General features: G+C 50.3%; 1 protein-coding gene across 1 annotated transcript in view; it reads left to right on the top strand.

Annotated features, from left to right (window-relative positions):
• Cfap77 (cilia and flagella associated protein 77) overlaps positions 1–19,434 on the top strand; it is a 125,279-nt gene that overhangs the window by 93,092 nt on the left and 12,753 nt on the right. Inside the window, exon 5 of the mRNA XM_038337364.1 lies at positions 3,893–3,994. Within this exon, the coding sequence (XP_038193292.1) occupies positions 3,893–3,994 (102 nt within the window). The remainder of the gene's footprint in view (positions 1–3,892; positions 3,995–19,434) is intronic.

Below are 19,434 nucleotides of genomic sequence, written 5' to 3'. Positions count from 1 at the left end.
ATAAAAAAATGTAAGGCAAAGAGAGATTGAAGAAGACTCCAGTCATCGGCCTTCGGCATCCACAGGTGTGTGTGTACGTGTGTATGGGCACCTACACACATGTGCACACACACAAGAAGAGAGAGAGAGATGAACTGACTCTCCCGCAGCTCTGGCCAGATGTGTCTGCCCAAGTGCAGGCTTGTCTTGAAGTTGGAGCCCTTGTTTGCTGACTTCTTGAACACCAGATTAGCAAAATGGTTCTATGACCCTACTGGGGTTCAGAGGAGCCTTCCCAGGAAGGGATCATGTAGTCTTAGGATGGGTGTCTCCCAGCGGCTTGGTGCTCTCATCAGAGAGCCCAGCAATGAAATGTTTTTAAAGTGGTCCGTGGTCAGTCTGTTAATACCTCAAGAGTCAACCTGCTGTGTGACAGGGCAGTTTCAGAGGGAGCATTGCTGCCCCAAGCTGCTTCAGAGCTCCCCGGGGGAGTGTCACATTTTAATCAACAGCTGGTAACCCATGGCGCAGCCCCTCTGCCCCTCCTACTAAAGCACACCCCTGCTGAACCAGCCTAAGGGAGGAAAATATCTTCCCTTCCATCCATCCTGGGTTCATAGCTGGGGCCTGCGTGATAAAAGAGATGAACAGAAAGAGGTGAACGGGGAGACTGGAGAAATGACTCAGGGGCTAAGAAAAAATACCGCTTTTCCCGAGGACCTGAGTTCAGTTTCCAGACCCCATGGCTTACAGTGATGTGCTACTCCAGCTCCAGAGGAATCAAGCACCTCTGGCCTTTGCAGGCAGCTGTACATATGTATACATGCCCCCCTAATTATATATGTATGTGTGTATACATATATATAATAAAATATTTAATTTTTAAATGAACAGGAAAAAAGCATATGGATTAAAAACTCCCCGACTCAGGAATCATTGCAAAGAAGGCCCAGAGAAATAAATCTGTGTATTTTCTCATTGGGTTTGAGAGGTGCTGGGAAAGAGAAGTCAGCGGAATATAAGATGGCGACTCTGTTAGGTACATGTGTTCGCATTCTCCTCTGTGGTCTACATTTTCAGAGACAGGGTGGTCCCTTCCTCCTGTGGGAAAGCAGCCCTTCAGAGGTCTCCGTGCCCTGCAGCAGAAGGGCAGAGCCTCCTTCCTGGGATGCGGGTCCCACCTCCAAGACTAAGGGCGCTAGCATGAGAATGCTGGAGGAACTCCCTGGATGTCTGAGTCCTATGCGCTAGCAGACAGCAGCACCCAGAAACTGGCAAGTCAGCCTCAGAATTCTCTTCTCCTTCACTATGTGTGTTTACAGACATACATGTAGAGGCCAGATGTTAACACTGTCTTCCTCAATTGGTCTCACTATTGAGACAGTCTCGACTAAACCTGGAACTCCCTGGTTCTTCTAAACTCTCTGCCCAGCAAGCCCCGCCATCTGCCTATCTGCACTTCCCCAGAGCTGAGGACACGTACCACCACACCTAGCTTTTTATGTGAGGACCAGGGATCTGAACTCGGGTCTTCACACTTGCCTGGCAAGCGCTTTACCCACTGAACTCCCCAGCATCCTGCTCCAAGACTTTGTAGGAATTGTGTTGCCTTGCATATGCCCGTGAAGCTGCCAGGTGCTCGGGCTGCTGTCTGAGCTGATCACCATTTGTCAGGCTTGAAAAGGCAGTCAGTTTGGTCAGTTTTCAAGGTAAAACTGCCCACATCCGAGAAGAAGCCTGGCTCTGCCATAAGCCAGCATGTTGCCGAGTGGACCCTGAATCTTAGACAGCAATGACCCCCAGTGAAGTTCTTGGTGACAACTGCCATCTAGTGAACCTTGGGCTAGCTACTCTGCCCTCAGCATCCATGAGCAGCTCCTACAAGAACCGTGCCTTGACACACCTCTTCCAGTTAGGGAAGTGGAGCATTGGAAAAACCATGGGCTGTCTACTGCATTCTAAGCCCAGCCTGGCCACCTGACTACAGAGCCTCTCTGCCTTGACTTAAAGTCTCAACCTTGTTCTAGCAGGTAGAGTGGATATCCAGCCTATGGCTTGGCAGTTGCTTGTAGACACAGCATGTTAGCGCTACAGCTAGACCATATGAATTTGTGAAGAGTCTGTTTCCCTTCCTCCCGTTCTCTGGTTGTCACAGACGTTTGCTTCTGCCTAAGTCACTTTAAGCCATGCCCTAGGGTTCTACAATCTTGAGCTAACACAGCTGGGAAAGTTCTAGGAACAGGGAGAAGGCCATTTTACAACGTGGGCTCATATGCCGCAAATGGTACCACAACATTTATAGAAACGTGTAGGATTCAGACGTAAAATGACTTCTGCTGAGGCCACCTTCCACTGTGCCCTGACATGCTGGAGGTAGAACACGTATCACCCACGTCCTTGTTATTTTTTTAATTTTTATAATTTATTTATATTTTCTGTATGAGTGCTCTGCATGCCAGAAGAGGCCATTAGATCCTATTATAGATGGTTGTGAGCCAGCATGTGGGTGCTGGGAATTGAACTCAGGTCCTCTGGAAGAGCAGCCAGTGCTCTTAACCACTGAACCATCTCTCCAGCCCCCTCCCCCCATGTCCTTGTTCTAAGAGCTCTAGTTAACACCTGGGTGATGGTGGCACACACCTTTAATCCCAGCACTTGGGAGGCAGAGGCAGGCAGATCTCTGTGAATTCCAGGCCAGCCTGGTCTACAGAGTGAGTCTGAGGCCAGCCAGCGCTACACAGAGAAACCCTGCCTTGAAAAACCAAAACAAAAGGCAAGTAGTGGTGGCACACATCTTTAATCCCAGCACTTGGGAGGCAGAGGCAGGTGATCTCTGTGGATTGGAGGCCAGCCTGGTCTAGAGAATGAGTTCCAGAGTCCCAGGACAACCAGAGATACACAGAGAAACCGTGTTTCAAACAAAACAAAACAAAAAAAGTTCTTGTTCTAAGGGCTTTAGTTATGCTGGATCGAAACCCACACTTGACTCCATTTAACCTTAAACGCCTCTCATGGGCTTTGTCTACACACAGTCACACAAGGGTTAAAACTGCAGCATCTGAGTTTGGAATGGACACCCCTCAGTTCTGGACAGACACCATGAACTGCATGACAGGCTATGGATCTGCTCATACCTATCAGTGGGCATAGAATCAGGGCTCAGAAGGGATGGGCTTCTCCCACCTTTGAAAGAGGAGCTCATGACACTCACCTCCCTCCCACCCCCGCTTCCTCCTCCTGGACCGGCCATTCTATGGACCTGCTCCATGGGACAGTGACACTCTGCTGTTGAGTCATACATTTCTTTCACAGATATGAAGGTTCTGTGTAAATTAGTTTTAGGGCTGGAAGGAATTTAAGAGCAACTCCCTCCTAGCTGCTCATGGAAACCCCATTTGTTTTATACTCAACCTGAAATCAAAGCAACCATGAACCGTACACAGGGGCATGGCTAGTGGGATGGGGCTGTGAAATGGCCTAGAAGAGAGATCAAAGCCTGGAGGAAAGTCACCCTCTAGCCTGCCATCCAAGAACCCCAGCCACTGCCCCAAGCTCCTTGGTCATTGCCCTGGAGTGTTAGTTGTATTGTTGCTATGACATGCATGGCAAAGCCAACTTGAAGAGGGAAGGACGTCTTCCAGCTCACTGTTGAATATGTGTCTATCGTGGTGGAGAACACATGAAGATGGAGGTGCGTTGCATCAGCCAGGAAGCAGGGAGAGATGGATGGCTTTGCTCAGCTCACTTCCTCTTTTTCCATTGGTCCAGGACCCCAGGCTGTGCCATGGTAGTGCTCACGTTCAGTGTGAGTCTTCCTTCCTCCACATACATGCTCAGAGGGTTTGTTTCCATGGCAATTCTAAAGTCTCAGGTAGCAGGGCGAGCATCTCACCACTGCTGTTCCGGCCTGCAGGTGTACCTGGGGAAGCTGTACGAGACACGGAGCAGTCAGTTGAGGAAGTACAAGCCACCCGTGAAGCTGGATGCTCTCTGGCACATGCCTCACTTCCAGAAGGTCAGTGGCTCTTTCCTTCACCTCTTTCTAGCTGATGCTCACTTGTGGGCTTCTGATCAACGATGCTCAGGACACAAGTACCACCTGACATCTCTGAACTTTTCCTCCATCCAGGTTCAGAACCCACTTAGCTCATCAGAAATTCTGTTTTTCTAATGTATGTTTAATGTGTGACAAGGGATGGGTAGTATGCATATATGTGTGTGTATGTGACAAGGGATGGGTAGTATGCATATATGTGTGTATGTGAGTGTCTATGATGAGAACAACCCTGCGTGTCTCTCCTTGGCTCTCACCTGGAGCCAGGTGGATTCTCATGTAGGTTGTCCAGAAGGCTAATGGGTCCACGGCTTCTGAGCATCCTCCTGTCTTTGCTTCCCCACCCCATCAGCCCTAAGCTAAGACTCTTGATAAGCACCCATGGGCAACCTGCTGATAGTGACCTGTTTTATAGACAGGAAACATGGAGAATGCTGGGAAGAGGCAGAGTCATGGGAGATCTCAGGTTATCTCAGTATGGGATGGCTGGCTACCCGGAAGCAGAGGCTGTCTTGGGTAGAAACATCACTCTAGTGATTGGATCCTAATGTATCTTACAAGGGAAAGATGTACCCCAGATGGGAAACAAGTGTGTGTCCTCATTGCTAATCCACCTGAATGACGGCAGGAAATGACCTTAGGTTCCCCCGGAAGGAGGGATTGGTGCTGAATGAAGATAACTCTTGATACAGGGGCCAGGCTGCGCTCTGGCCGTAGAGCTGACCTTGTGTGCTTTCATTCCTGTGGTCCTGTAACACCCAGACAGAGACACACGCTCAGCAAGGGCGGTGGGTTGGGGGGGGGGGAGTGGCATTATACAGGCTGAGGGACTTGGCAGGGTTAAAAATGTTGGACTCAGGACAAGAGGCTGCACAGGCTGTGTGTACCTAACCCAGGCAGAAGGAGTCTTTCTTGAAGGTCATGATGAACGTCCCTGGCCCCATCAAGACAGCTGCACGAACAATATTCCCAGCCAGCCAGCCCGGCTGTGCCGCCCGAAACTGCGCGTTAGACAGTGAAGGGGCCGCTGCCTTTCTGAGCCTAATGCGCTTGAACAAGCTGCTGAGCTTCAGCCGGAAAGCTGCTTTGGCCCGCTGGATGTGGCCTCTCGTGTCCTGCCCAAGTGGCCTCCATCGACATATGTCAGTGACCATGTGCCCTGATGCCCATCAGCCCGGGCCTCTGCTGAGCTCACAGTAAATGTCACCGAAAGAACATGACCGAACACTGATCAGGAGGTGGCGGGAGTCACGGCCACACTGCCTCTTCTTAGCACCTGTCAGCTCGGAGTCTCAACAGCAAAACCTCCCTCCGGTGTCTCCGTCTCTCTCGTTGCCCCGCACAGATCTCTCTGCTTGCATTCAGTTATTCTCAACCTTCTCCTGGGCCCCTCCTCTGTTTCATTTCCTCTGTGGCCTTTTTATTGTTATTATTTTTATGCCAGCGACCAAGCGCATGTAGGCGTCTGGGTGACATTGCCAGAGGGGCACCAGGACCCCCAGGTCCCAAGGGCACAAGATGCCCTCCAGGTGGCCTCTATTTTACAGTAGCTGGCCCTGACAGGAGCTCGAGGGTAGAAATAATTCAGTGTTTCTGTTTGCAAGAGAGGGAGTTTGTCTCGGGGTCTGGGGAGCGCTGCTACTCATTAGGACTTCTGAGGTACTGTAAGGAGAAGCGGTGAGCCAGCAGTGACAACTCTTTCCGGTGGCAGGTGTCACATGTGGCTAATGTGATATAGATAATGCCATTTTATCCTCAGAACAAACACCCCAACGGTGCCTTGCAGGTGAAGTGGGTCTGAGGCACCTCCACACCCCCTGGAGCGGCCAGCCTGGATCCTTGGGTTGTGCCTTCATTGCCCATGCTGATAACACACTAAGTAGTTGAGACAGAAGGGCAGGGGAGAGCCCCATCCCTTTCCTTTGTGTCTTCCAAGGACACTCCTGGGATCCCGCAAGTTGGTGCCCCAGTCCCCCATCATACAGGCCCTGGAACATAGCATATATTCCAGGTTCTTGAAGCAGGACTGCCCAGGTGCATTATCCGCCCAGTGCAGGCTCTCAAACCCCTGAGAGCTGTCGTTGTAGGACATAGGCCAATAGCTATATTGGCTGAGCCTGCAGCACACAGTGTTGGATGAACACAATTGTGTAGGTACCAGTGCACCAGGGTGGATCCTAAGGACAGAGCTACCTTAATCCAGGGGCTGCTGAGACTCCTTCTCTGTGGCAACCCCATCAGGTCCCCCTCTTATCACCAAGGGGTGCCTCAGGCCTCGCTGCTTCCCTTTGAAGAGCTTAGCAACTTGGCAGTCAGGTGATTAACTAGACAGACTTTCATCTTCCTTCACAACGTATAAGTCCACAAGAACCAAGCTTCAAGGCCCGAGTCTTGTCCTTAGAGCTAAGCAGGGTGCCTGGCACAGAAGAGGTAGTGAGTAATTCTTGGAATGAATGAATGGATAGATGGATGAATGAATGAATGAATGAATGAGTAACCAGCCCAGAATGACCAAAGATTTTCAAAGCCTCCCAAAGGCACAATGAAACCCTCCTACCCACACATTCGCCTGGCATGGCCACATCCCTGCTGCCAACGCAGGGTCTGTGCTCAGAAAGCCCGCCAGGGCCAGGTCAGGCTGCTGTCGTTTCATGGCACATGAAGCCCCAGGAGGGTCTTTGTCTGGGTCGCATGTCACTGCTGATCTGATGCCCCCACCCTGTTTCCATTATGATGGGAAAATGCACTTCCAAAAAAGTTGAACCTGTCACGGTGATGGATAACCTAAATGGACCCTCCCCGCTTATGAACAGATGTCGAGGCTGAACTCTGTCAGAAATAATTAAACACCTTTCACATAGAAAAACAGCAGGCAGGGTGGGGTAGCCACCCTGCGGCTGGGTCACCGTGTCAGACGGGCTGCTGTCTGCTCCCTCTCGGCCAGCCATGAGGGAAGCTGGGAAAACCTCTGGACTACGGGGTGAGGAACGGCCAAGGGAGGCAGGGGCACATCCCTATAGTGGGCCCAGCACTTGGGGCCTCTGGTGGCCCCGGCTTCTTTCAGGTCTCTGTGTCTCTGGTCTCTGGTCTTCTGCAGTTGGCAGGAGGTAGCAGTGCCAGGGTGGAGGGCTACCCAGCAGCTGGTTTGGAACCTTCTAGCCGGGATGTTCATACTGTAAGGGCCCAGTTGAGAGGCTGGAAGTTTGGAGCCTCAGTTTCCACATCCAAAGAGGAGTAGGCTCAAGCCTGGGAGGTCTGTTCAGGACTGACTCCATGGTTTTCTCTTTCCTGGCCAAGGAGCCATGTGGGAGGCAGAGTGAGGATTCTTGGAGGTAAAAGATCACAAAGCGTTAGGAGAATAGCTCGGAGTCTTTCTTAACTTCCTGTATGTGGGACACGAAGTCATCACCTCCCACCCTTAAGAGCCACTGACTGAGCTGACTCTCTCTGCTCCCAGTGTCCTGGGGACTCTTGTGCTGTCTACAGTGTGTTCTGTGGACAGCAGAGGGGGATGGACACCAGTGGCAGGGATATGAGAATGGCCTGGCTTGATATCTGTGTGTGCGGGAGAGCGTCCAGTGTCAGGCAGTCACGTGGGGGTGGTCTCCTGCTCTGTCAAATGGCTTTGCCTGTCTGAGATTCACATTCTGTTCTGTAAAATATGCTAAGGAAGTTCTCTGGCAGGTCACACGCATGTGGAATTAAGCAGAGCTCCTGGCTCAAGGTGAGCCGGCAATACATGCCCCGAGGAGAAAGGTGAATGTTCATTCATTCATTCACTCATTCACTCATTCATGTATCTATTCATTTGTTCACCTACCCATCTGCTCGCTCACTCACTCACTCTCCTCCCGATTCATTTACTCATCCACCCATCCATTCATTCATTCACAAGTTTTTTTCTTGAAAACCTCCATGCCAGGTCCTGTTCAGAATCTGAGGACATGGTGGTGAATGAGCCAGAATAGCTTTGGCCACCGCTACTGCCATGGAATTATCAACCATTGAACTAGCACAAGATGGATACGCAGACAAGTGGGGGGAAGTTTGGAGAGGTATTATCCCCACTTACACAGTCTTCGCTTAGCCAGCAGCCCCATATTTGAGAGGAGGTGACAATTCCTATAAATGACAATGGTATCATCCAAGCAGCTGTATACATATGTTCACCACACCCATCAAACACATGTACCTATGCCACACATATCACACACTCACACACACACACACACGCACACACACGACAACAATACACAACACACACACACAAAGAAAAGGGGCACCCCAGCCCCATGTTTGGCCAGACACTCCATCCTCCCCGCTAGCCCTTGCCAGTCTGCAGTGCCGATCCCCACCAACATTACATAGTCTTTCAGTCACTAAAGTATGAACAAATTGACTATATTTTTATTTGGCTTTTGGTTTCAGCCCCACTGCTTTAGAATAATGGCCCAAGCCACTAAGCTAACAGTCTGATTTACAAGCTCCTGGGCTTTGGACGCTGGGATCAGCCTCCTCTCTCTGTGGAAGACTAACCATGCCTTGGGTCTCCTGGGCCTCTGGCTCCTTAGTGGGAGCTAGAGATGGAGGGGAGGAGATGCATCTGCAGCCAGCCAAGCAGGGCCACCCGGAGAAGCAGCCGATTAGGAGAGGCTGCTGAATGTAAGAAAAGGATTTTCTCTGCCACCTTTAAGCTCTCCTACAAATCATAGCTGGCTGCAAAGTTAACTCTCTGTTAAACCCCAAAGCGTCTCCCACCCAGTCCACCCTACCACCTCTACCTCTCCAGAGAACTTAACACAAAGAGGGACCACGCCCTGCCACCGGATGTCCAACCCGGACATCCCATTTTCCAGACCCAAGTGCAAACGACAGAGCCGGGTCTGTAGCCCCTCCCTGAGTCTCACGATGGTATATTTTAAGGATCCTGTCACTCTCAAGTTGGAGTAAGAATCATCGATGTCACCTGGAAGGGCACCGAGTGCAGAACGGGGACATTCACAAGTGGAATCAGGAGGATGGAGAGGATGGGGGATTGAAGCCTGGTGCAGCCGACCACCCTCCTTACAAACAGCTGGTTCATTATAAACAGACCCCAGCAGAAGAGGTGCCTGGGAGGGGACAGGCGCAGGGACTTTCTGGGGTTTCTTGCTCAGGGGTGACACTGATGTCACAAACAGGCAGATCTGGGACAGGAGAGGAAGACAGAGCTGGGCTGGGGCACAGGAGGCAATGGTGGCCAGGTACCCAGGGCAGCAGAGATGTTTGGAGTGCCTGCTACGATGGTACCAGGAGGGAGTTGAGGCTGGCATCCCGCAGGCCCTGTCCTGGGATCCCGCAGGCCCTGTCCTGGCATCCCGCAGACCCTGTCCTGGGATCCCGCAGACCCTGTCCTGGGATCCCGCAGACCCTGTCCTGGGATCCCGCAGACCCTGTCCTGCCACTTGAGGGTCTGGCCCCCTGAATCCTGCCAGCCCCTTGAGGATTTTCAGCTTAATTCAGAAGGTTCTTCTTTCCTAGTGGGTGTGAAAACATTTTATGTTGAAAACCAAGCAGAAGCTGGGCATGGTGGTGCACACCTTTAATCCCAGCACTCAGGAGGCAGAGGCAGACAAAGCTCTGTGAGTTCAAGGCCAGCTTGGTCTACAGAGTGAGCTCTAAGGCAGCTAGAACTATATGATAAGATCCTGTCTTAGAAAACAAAAGAAAGAAAACCGACCAAAATACAGATAACATTAAAAATCATTAATATGAGTTTATGTTTCTTTTCTTTTTCCTTGAGACAGGGCCTCATGCATCCCAGGCTGGTGTCAAATTCACTGTATAGCCAAGGCAGGCCTCATGCACTTACTTTTAATTATAAGTATGTCTGTGTGATTACGTATGTATGTGTGAGTGCAGGTTCCTGCGGAGACTAAAGACATCAGATCTCTGTGGCTGGAATTACAAGCAGGTGCGAGCCAGATGTGGTACTGAGAACTGAATTTGAACTTTCTATAAGAGCGGTATGTGCTCTTAACCACTGAAGTGTCTCTCTAGCCCCGGGGCTTGAACTCTTGATCCTCCTGCCTCCACCTCGTGGGCCCTGAGATTATAGGTTGGCCCCACCATGCTTGGTTTGCAGTGCTGGAGCTTGAACCCAGGGCTTCATTTGTGCCGGGCAAGCTGAGCTTCCTGTTCCGCCCAGGTGCAGGTCTCTAACCTCGAAAGACAGCAAGAATCTCGTGCTGACTTTGGGGAAGAAGACCTTCTTCTCAATGACCTCATTTGGCTCATCTCCAAGGGAAAAACATCCTTCCCTGAGCTAAGGAGGAGTCAGGGAGGACCCTGTGATGCAGGGAGGAGCCTGCCCTTTCTGAAATGTCTTCCTCCGTGTGCCACTTGTCATCTCCTGTCAGAAAGCACCAAAGTGGCTGGCGAAATGGACCTTTAAGCTGCTTGACGCCCACGGTGGGTTCTAGCAGGTAACTAGTGTTCCGTGATTTAGGGTAAACCCGGTGCTTGTGGATAAGCCGGTCAGATGGACGCAGCTGTTATACGAGCGAGCACACCTCCTCTGGCTTCTAATGGAGACGAAGCATCCACAAGGACATCAAAGAGCATCCTGGGAGGAGGGGGCAGACTGTGGCCTCCTCCCTTGCTCTACTCAAGGCATCCTGGGAGGTGGTGTTTTAGAGCACTGAAACAGTTGTGGGAGGTTTAGCCAAAGGCTTGTGGATGAAAGCAGCGTGGGGAAAAGTAAGTGAACATCAAGTTCCCAGATGGATGCAGTGGCAGCCATGTCCTTGACCCACCTATACGAAGATCTTTCTAGGTACCAGCCTGGGTGCCTCTGGGAATGTTCCCATTCCATGGCAATCTCTCAGTGGCACAAAAGAGTCCCCTGCCTTGGTGATGGGGAACCAAGGCTCACAGTCGCACACCCAAGTTAGAGCCAGCAGGGGCCCAGCAGAGACTCGGACTCACACTGACAGCCTCTAGGGTCAGGCTCTGCAAGAGCTGATGAGGGCCAAGGGCCTGAAGCTGAGGTCAGGGGTCAGCGGTGCTAACTGCTGGGCCTGGGGAAGGGAGGGAAGGGAAAGGCACTCAGCAGTAAGGCTTTGATGGGTGTCCAGAGGGTCGTGGCCAGCCTTGCTATGGCTGATTTAAGCCCTTGCTGTAAACCTTACTTCCCACTGCCCTGAAAGCCATAGACTTTTGAAAAAAAAAAAACAAAAAACAAAAAACAAAAAACTCTGACATCTTTTAAATTACAGTTTGGCCCCAAAGCTAAAGAGGAAAGAGGGCATCGATGCCAAACTCAGGATGCTTTCTTACAAGTGGGAAGCAGACCAGCTGTGGTAAATGGTTGAATTTGCAGGCTGAGAAGACACAAGCCAGCTCTATAGTCTAACTCGGCCTCATGACTGCCGACCTCACGGCAATGTGAGCACAGCCATCAGGAGGAATGAGCGCATACAAAGCTTGGCTAGAGGACGGTCACGCAGAAGCACAATCTCTGGTCTCTGTTACGCCTGGTCATCTCCTCCCATAGGTGCTCTCTAGCAGAGATACACCTGGGCTCAAATAGAAATCCCAGGACCCAGTCCAGCGGATGTGGGACAACCTCCAGACTTGTACTTTTGGCGAGCAGTTATCGAAGCACCCTGGGTCGAGGTCAGCGCCACTGCTCAGTAGTTTGAGCTATTTTACTAGGGTGGGTGGGTGAGTTTCCATAGTGTGCCCTCAAAGGGAACCAGGCCTGCTAGTGACTCTCAGGGCTGCTCTTACAGAGTAGCCCAGGCTGGGCAGCCTCAGCAGCAGCTGTAGCCCTCTGGCATTGGAGGCTAGGAATTCAGACTGCAGCGCAGGCAGATTCCAACAAGCATGCCTTTTTACTGCGCCCAAATATGAGAAATGTGGCAAGCGGGAGGGGGGCAAAAATGGGGGGGCCCTTAAATGGCCATCTGTGTCATCACTGGTGCTCCTGTCCATGACCTCATCTAACCCTGGCCTCCTCCTAGAGACCCTGCCTCCAGCACCGTTCCACAGTGCTTTCACTGCGACTTGAAGGGACCCATCAGTCCTTGGCAACTTCTTTCCCAAGTTCAGTGCGAATCTGTCTCCCTGTGCCTCCCACCTCCTTGTTATATTTCTGGCTTCTGAAGCCCCCTGGATCCCTGGCTCTCCCTTGAACATGACAGTTGTGCAGATTTCCCAAGGCTCTTACTTTTTCCACAGCTGCTAGGTTCTTGACTGCTCTCAGGGGCAGAGCTCCAAGTGTGGAAGGTAGAGCCCCTCCTTGGAGCGATAAGGGACCACCCAGGCTGTGACCTCTGACCTTCGGCAATGTCTTCTCTGCCGTTAGCCCTTGCCATGATTTGTCAGTTCCAACTGTACGTCTACACGCTTCTGAACAGAGTTGCGGCTGAAGGTGCTTGTCACACGCCCCAGCTCACTGTGGGGAGAGCATCTCCTGGGGAGTGCTCAGGAGACTGCTGGATCTCTGTGTCACTGCATGGTAATACTAGCAGTCACCCTGCTTTCGATGCCGGGCACCAGGTGCCAAGTCATGAGTGACAGTGACCCCCACAGCACAGATGGACCACATGACCCTGACAGGCTCCTGGTCACACGGCTGGACAATGACAGGGTCCGGACTGGAGTCCGCTCATCTGCCTCAGTGCCTACATTCCTGCTTACGGTGTGCTGGCTGCTGGCGCTGTCTCTCCTGTTGTGGAAAATGTGGCTGACATGAAGCCGTGATTTCCGTTGTGTCCCGCATAGCAGACCCTGAACAAGAGTTAGAAAGTGTTCAACTCAGGAGACCCAGAACATCTGAATTTCATTCCGGGCTGGCTCTGCTTTGCACAACCCCGGAATACCTTATTCCCCTCACACGCAACCCACCGTGTGCCTTCAAACCACCAGGAAGGAGACAGGGTACAGACATTAGAGGAAACGAAATGCTTCCTGCACTTAGAATTTAAATTGAGGGGGCTGGAGAGATGGCTCAGTAGTTAAGAGCACTGACTGCTCTTCCAAAGGATCTGGGTTCAATTCCCTACTGACATGGTAGCTCACAACTGTCCGTAACTCCAGTTTCAGGGGATCTGGCATCCTCACACATACATTCAGGCAAAACACCAATGCACATAAAATGAAAATAAATAAAGTTTAATTAAGAAAAAGAATTTAAATTAATCAAAGCAGATGAATTTCTAAGGGTTCTGTTATCTCATATCCATGCATGCATCCATCCATCCATCCACATATCCACGCATCCATTCATCCATCCACGTATCCAGGCATCCATTCATCCATCCACGTATCCAGGCATCCATTCATCCATCCACGTATCCAGGCATCCATTCATCCATCCACGTATCCAGGCATCCATTCATCCATCCACGTATCCACACATCCATTCATCCATCCACGTATCCAGGCATCCATTCATCCATCCACGTATCCACGCATCCATTCATCCATCCACGTATCCACGCATCATTCATCCATCCACATATCTAGACATCCATTCATCCATCCATGTATCTAGACATCCATTCATCCATCCACGTATCCAGGCATCCATTCATCCATCCACGTATCCACGCATCCATTCATCCATCCACATATCTAGACATCCATTCATCCATCCATCCATCCATTCATGCTTGAGTCTTAGCATCCATTTACCATGCATTATGTATTCATTCATTTTCCCATACATCTTTCCATCCATTTGTTCATGCATCCACCCATCCATCATCCATCCTTTTGTATATATAGCAAATAACAGGTAAATGTCTACTGAACGCACTTAATGGTAGAATTACCCCCAAGACCCTCAACAGAGTCCCACCTCTTGACAGTTCCCCAGGACACTGTCCAAAATATGGTGTCAACCTTCTTCCTACCTAGCTGAGGACACTTTGCTCTGACATTTCTACTTGTGACTTGACATGGTTAGCATCATTGACCATAGAAAATTTCTATTCTTCTTAAAAGACACCTGTCTTTTAAGAATGTCTTCCTGATCATTATTCCAATGTGGGATGTAGCGACATCAAGCCCCATACCTGCAGGCTGAGGCACCGAATGTCTGAATGTGGCCCTGTTTGCCCTCGCAGTATTTCAGGAACTGCTCAACAGCCTATATGAATACTTAGTAAGGTGCAGGGAGGTACCGTTTGAGCGGGACAGCAAAGGACTTAATTTGCAGCATAAAATCAAAGACTCTGTCAACCGAGGAACCATGCACTCAGATAACCACCTGAGAAAGCACTGCCAGAGAAATTTCCAGAGAAAGTAATTAAGGAATCCCCATTGGCCAAATTCAGCAGCAAAATTTGGAGCTCTGGAGTTTGAAGCTCACCAGGGATCCAGTGTCTCCTCCCATTTGATCCTTTATCAAAAGAGCAGTGTTGTCTGGGAAGGGATCGGCTGTGAGCCTCCCTGGCTCTCCCTAGCACACGCCTCCAGCACTGTGTGGGTTGTCTTGTTGAAGAAGCTAGAAGCAATAAATGAGATCAGTGCTTTGTGAGATGGCGTGAGATTAAATGCCCCTCTCCTCTGCGAAGTGACAAGAGCCAGTTAGGGTTTGTGAAATGCCTGTGGTGTAGGTGGTTCTGAGAGTCAACACGCCACAGCCGAGTGGGCCCTCCGCTCCCAGATTCTCTCCTAACAAATGCTCTGGTTACCTCTGTGTGAGGCTCCCTTCATTGGCCACAGAAGCCAGTGGGTGCTTAGGCAGTATTTCTGTGAGGGGCTGCTTACAGGTACCATGTAGGATTGTTGACCATGCTCTCTCCCCAGGGGACAATGCTGAGACAGCCCAGATCCCTGGGGCGTTCCCATTTACAGAGGGTCCTCCGAAAGGTCTCTTCCAGGACATCGCCTCTCTTAACTCCCCAGCTTTCTTGAGCTGACAGAGAAGTAAAGCCCCGCTGCTCACTGATAAGCGAACATGATCTGTGTTCTGATATTCTGAAGGGGTAGGCAAACTACAGATGAATTTGGGATACCCATTGGCATATCCCACTGATGTTGGCTGGCTATGCCCCTGTGGCTGGAGGCATGGGGACACTCCCTGCAACAGAATAGAGCCAACAGATCCTATCATGCAGCCCCTGAAAAGGGGGACCCCCCACTTCTCAGCAAGTCAGCTTGTCATTGTGTTTATTGACAGGCCCATTGAAAAGAGACCTCACTGCTGCTGTGAAGCTCTCTCTGCCTCCCATTCACTCCCTTCTCAGACAGTTTCTGAAAGACGAAAAGTCTGCACACACAAAAACCCCACGATGGCTCGTGGGCCTGGCCCAGCTCACAGAGGGAGAAGGGGTGCAGCCCGGGTGAGCCGATTGCTGAGCCTCCTCACCTGGTCCCACAGTGCACCGCCTCCAATTAAATCAAAACGGTTTGTTTTTAATGGTCTTTTACGCTGACAAGTGGGCGATCATTTTGGGCCCACGAGCTGTCAGGGAGCTGAGGCAAATCCTCCGTTGATAATGCCCAATGCTTCCAATTAGGAGCTGCGGCCGATCCTGGCGCGCTAACGATTCCCCAGTCGCCCCCCAGGCCCCTTTGGCGCTGGCTGTTTCTTCTGCCTCCTCCACCGCAAATTACTGACACAAAACGGAAGGCCCCTCGTCTCCTCCGCCACGCCAGGCCCGGGCCCTGTTGGGTTTAATGAGCCGATGGAAGTTTCGTGGCTCCAGCGCTAAATTCTTTTCTTGTTTGACAGCTGCTCGGCTAAGGCGAGTGTTGACCTTATAAAAGATTTAGTGTTTCTCATTATTTTCTGTCAAGCTTCACAGTGATGGGTGGGTGGTTATCATTTGCATCCCAGGGTGTGTGTGCAAGCATGTATGCTAGTGTGTGTGTGTGTGTGTGTGTGTGTGTGTGCGCGCACGAGTGTGGTAGATGGGGGTCTTGAGGTGGAGACAGAAATGGGGACAGAAGGGTCTCTCTGTATGTCACATTTATCCCTCACTCAAGTGGCATCTTCTAGTGTGACATTCTTCCTGGGCTGAGATGTTTCAAAGAGCAGGCAAGATGCAAGGCCAAGATGATGAATGTTTCTGAGGTTCACATGGAAGGAAGCCATGGTGGAGGCACCAGAGAGAGCCATGCTGGGTGGGACAGATGCTGGGTGGGAAGACTATCAGGATGGTTGGGGGCTGCATTTAAGACCTCCTTAGGGGAACTCAATCTTTCCTCACAAGGGCATGGCCACAGCTTCTCCACCCCTGCTCAAAACCTGCTCAAGACTGTGACAGTTTTAAAGGCATATCTATATATCTATATCTATATGGATATGGATATAGATATAGATAGATAGATATACATTTTAAACAGCTCACCCCACTCTCCTTTAAGATAATTATGAAAGCATGCATTGGTCCTGGTTTTATTCTGGTACCCACACCAAACTAAGACTGTTCTGTAACTAACAAGGCTTTGGGAGTCCATATTCGTGCCTTTTCCAGGCCCTGCTGGCTTTCTGCTGCCTCTTGAATCATTATGTTCCACCCTGCCATGGAGAGATGAGTCCCTCTACACACACACACACACACACACACACACTGGTTGTCCCAGGGTCAGGTGACTTGAAGCTACCTAAGGAGAAAGGCTCTACGTCCATCCTTGCTGCCTTGGGGGATGCTGTAAGGAGACATTTAAACATATCTCTTAAGTAGTGGTAGTCCTAAATTCTTTCTTTTAATGTCCCATCAAGATGATTCTTCATGCAAAAGGAAATAAAATATAACTCACTACACTGGGCAGTGGTGGTGCACACCTTTAATCCTAGCACTTGGGGCAGAGGCAGGTGGATCTCTGAGTCTGAAGCCAGTCTGACCTACAGAACAAGTTCCAGGACAGCCAAGACTACACAAAGAAATCCTGTCTTGGGGCTGGAGACATGGCTCAGTGGTTAGGAGACATGGCTCAGTGGTTAGGAGACATGGCTCAGTGGTTAAGAGCATTGTCTGCTCTTCCAAAGGTCCTGAGTTCAATTCCCAGCAACCACATGGTGGCTCACAACCATCTGTAAATGAGGTCTGCTGCCCTCTTCTGGCCTGCAGACATACACACAGAAAGAATATTCTATGTATAATAAATAAATAAATATTTTAAAAAAAGAAATCCTGTCTTGAAGAAAGCAAAACAAAACAAACAAACAAACAAAAAAACACCAACTACATCATATATACCACAAAAGAAAAACAGATAAACAGGACTTCACCAAAATTGAAAAAAAATCACTCCAATAATACTATCAAGATAACAAAAATTGGGCTAGGTAGGACCTATGAATCCACACTGGAGATCAGAAGTCCAAGACCATCCTTGGCTGTGTGGTGAGTTATGGGCCAGCAAATCATGTCTTGTCTGAGACTTGCACCAATGGATGTATGAGTATACACGGCAACTCAATAATAAAGAGATAAACGCCCCAAACTCAACAGGAGCAAATGATCTGAACAGACACTGTCTGAAGACGCCATCCAGACTGCCAATCAGCACACAAGATGCCCAGCACCACTGCCCACTAGGGAAATGTAAGTCAACGCCTCAATCAACTGCCCTTTCACCCATAAGCATGGCTGTAATGAATGAGACAATAGAAGTGTGGCCAAGTCTAGGAAGAACTCAGAGCACCCACATGTTGCCGGCGGAAATAAAAATGCCCCATCCCACCTTGCAAAAATACTTTGGCAGTTTGCTAGAACCTTAACCAGAGTCCCACAGGGCAGAGCAGCTTGCTTCTTATGTGCACCCAAGAGATATGAAAACATCGAGCCACACAAAGACGCGTACGCTTGTACAAACACTCGTGAGGCACCTTAACAGGTGCCATTAACACCTTAACAGCAGCCATGACAGTAAGTAAGTGGATAATGGGAGCAACTCAAGCATCGTCTGTTTAACACACACAAGGAAATGAACCGTCCATGCAAAGAAGTATGAGAAAGGAGGTTTGTCTGTCCTCCAACCTGGACAGAGTTCGAAAACATCACACCAGGAGATAAATGCCATCACCAAGACCCACAGGTGAATAAACAGCAAACCATACCCATCCACAGGAACAGGAAGCTGACGGTGCCTGCAGAGGCTGGGAGGTGACTGTAACTGGGATGGATGTGCCTTTGGGGATGGGGAGAGATTAAGACAATGGCTTAGAACCTATAAACATGTCCCCCAAATCAATTTCTACACTTGAGGTCTCTCCCTCTTGTGTGTGTACATATCTGTAAGGGGCTGTGCACACGTGTGCTCAAGTACTGGGAGAGGGCAGGGGACAGCCATGGTGCTGTTCCTCAGGTACTGTCCACCTTCCTTTTCTCTTTTAAGTAGCATCTCTTATTGGCCTAGAACTTGCAAATTTGGCTGCAATTAGCAAGTCTCAGGAATATATCTGTCCCTGCTTCCCTGTTCCTGAAAGTATGAGTGTGCACAGGCCTTCGCCAATCCTAAGGAGAGAGCCTGGTAGACTCTCATTTGTTTGTGTGACACGTGTGTGCACACGAATGTGGAAGCTAGAAGTCAACATCGATGTCTTCCTTGATCATTCTTCATCTGCCCCCTTTCAGTTTTCCAGCTCTATTCTTTTAAAACTATTTTATTATTTTTTTATTAAAAAATTTCCGCCTCCTTCCCGCCTCCCATTTCCCTCCCCCTCCCACCACTCCCCTTCCCGTCCCTCTCCAGTCCAAAGAGCAGTAAGGGTTCCCTGCCCTGTGGGAAGTCCAAGGTCCTCCCCCCTCCATCCAGGTCTAGGCAGGTGAGCATCCAAATGCCCCCCCCCCCAAAGCCAGTACATGCAGTAGGATCAAAACCCAGAGCCATTGTCCTTGGCTTCTCAGCAGCCCTCATTGTCCGCCATGTTCAGGGAGTCTGGTTTTATCCCATGCTTTTTCAGTCCCAGTCCAGCTGGCCTTGGTGAGCTCCCATTAGATCAGCCCCAGAATCTCAGTGGGTGGGTGCACCCCTCACGGTCCTGACTTCCTTGCTCATGTTCTCCCTCCTTCTGCTCCTTATTTGGACCTTGGGAGCTCAGTCCAGTGCTCCAACGTGGGGCTCTTTTTAAAACTATTTTATTCATTTATTATTGTGCGTGTGTGTGCGCATGTGCGATGTATGTGTGTGGGTGGGAGGGCCATGACCATCGTGGAGGTGAGGGGACCACTCTGTGGAGCCAGTTCTCTCCTTCCATCTTTATGTGGGTTCTGGGGATCGAACTCCCTCTCCCTGCAGAGTCATCTCATTAACCCTCCACCTAATTTGAGGCAGCATCTCTCCCGTACCTGGAGCTCACTGATTTTGCCAGACAGCCTGGCCAGTGAACTCCAGGGATCTGCCTATCTCTGCCTCCCCAGCGCCGGGATTACTGGGAAGTGTTGCCACACCCAGCTCAC

The sequence above is a fragment of the Arvicola amphibius genome, chromosome 7, assembly GCF_903992535.2.
Source record: "Arvicola amphibius chromosome 7, mArvAmp1.2, whole genome shotgun sequence".
Classification (NCBI taxonomy): Eukaryota; Metazoa; Chordata; class Mammalia; order Rodentia; family Cricetidae; genus Arvicola; species Arvicola amphibius.
The sequence above is the reverse complement of the archived record's forward strand: the minus strand, read 5'-3'. Positions and strand labels throughout refer to the sequence as shown.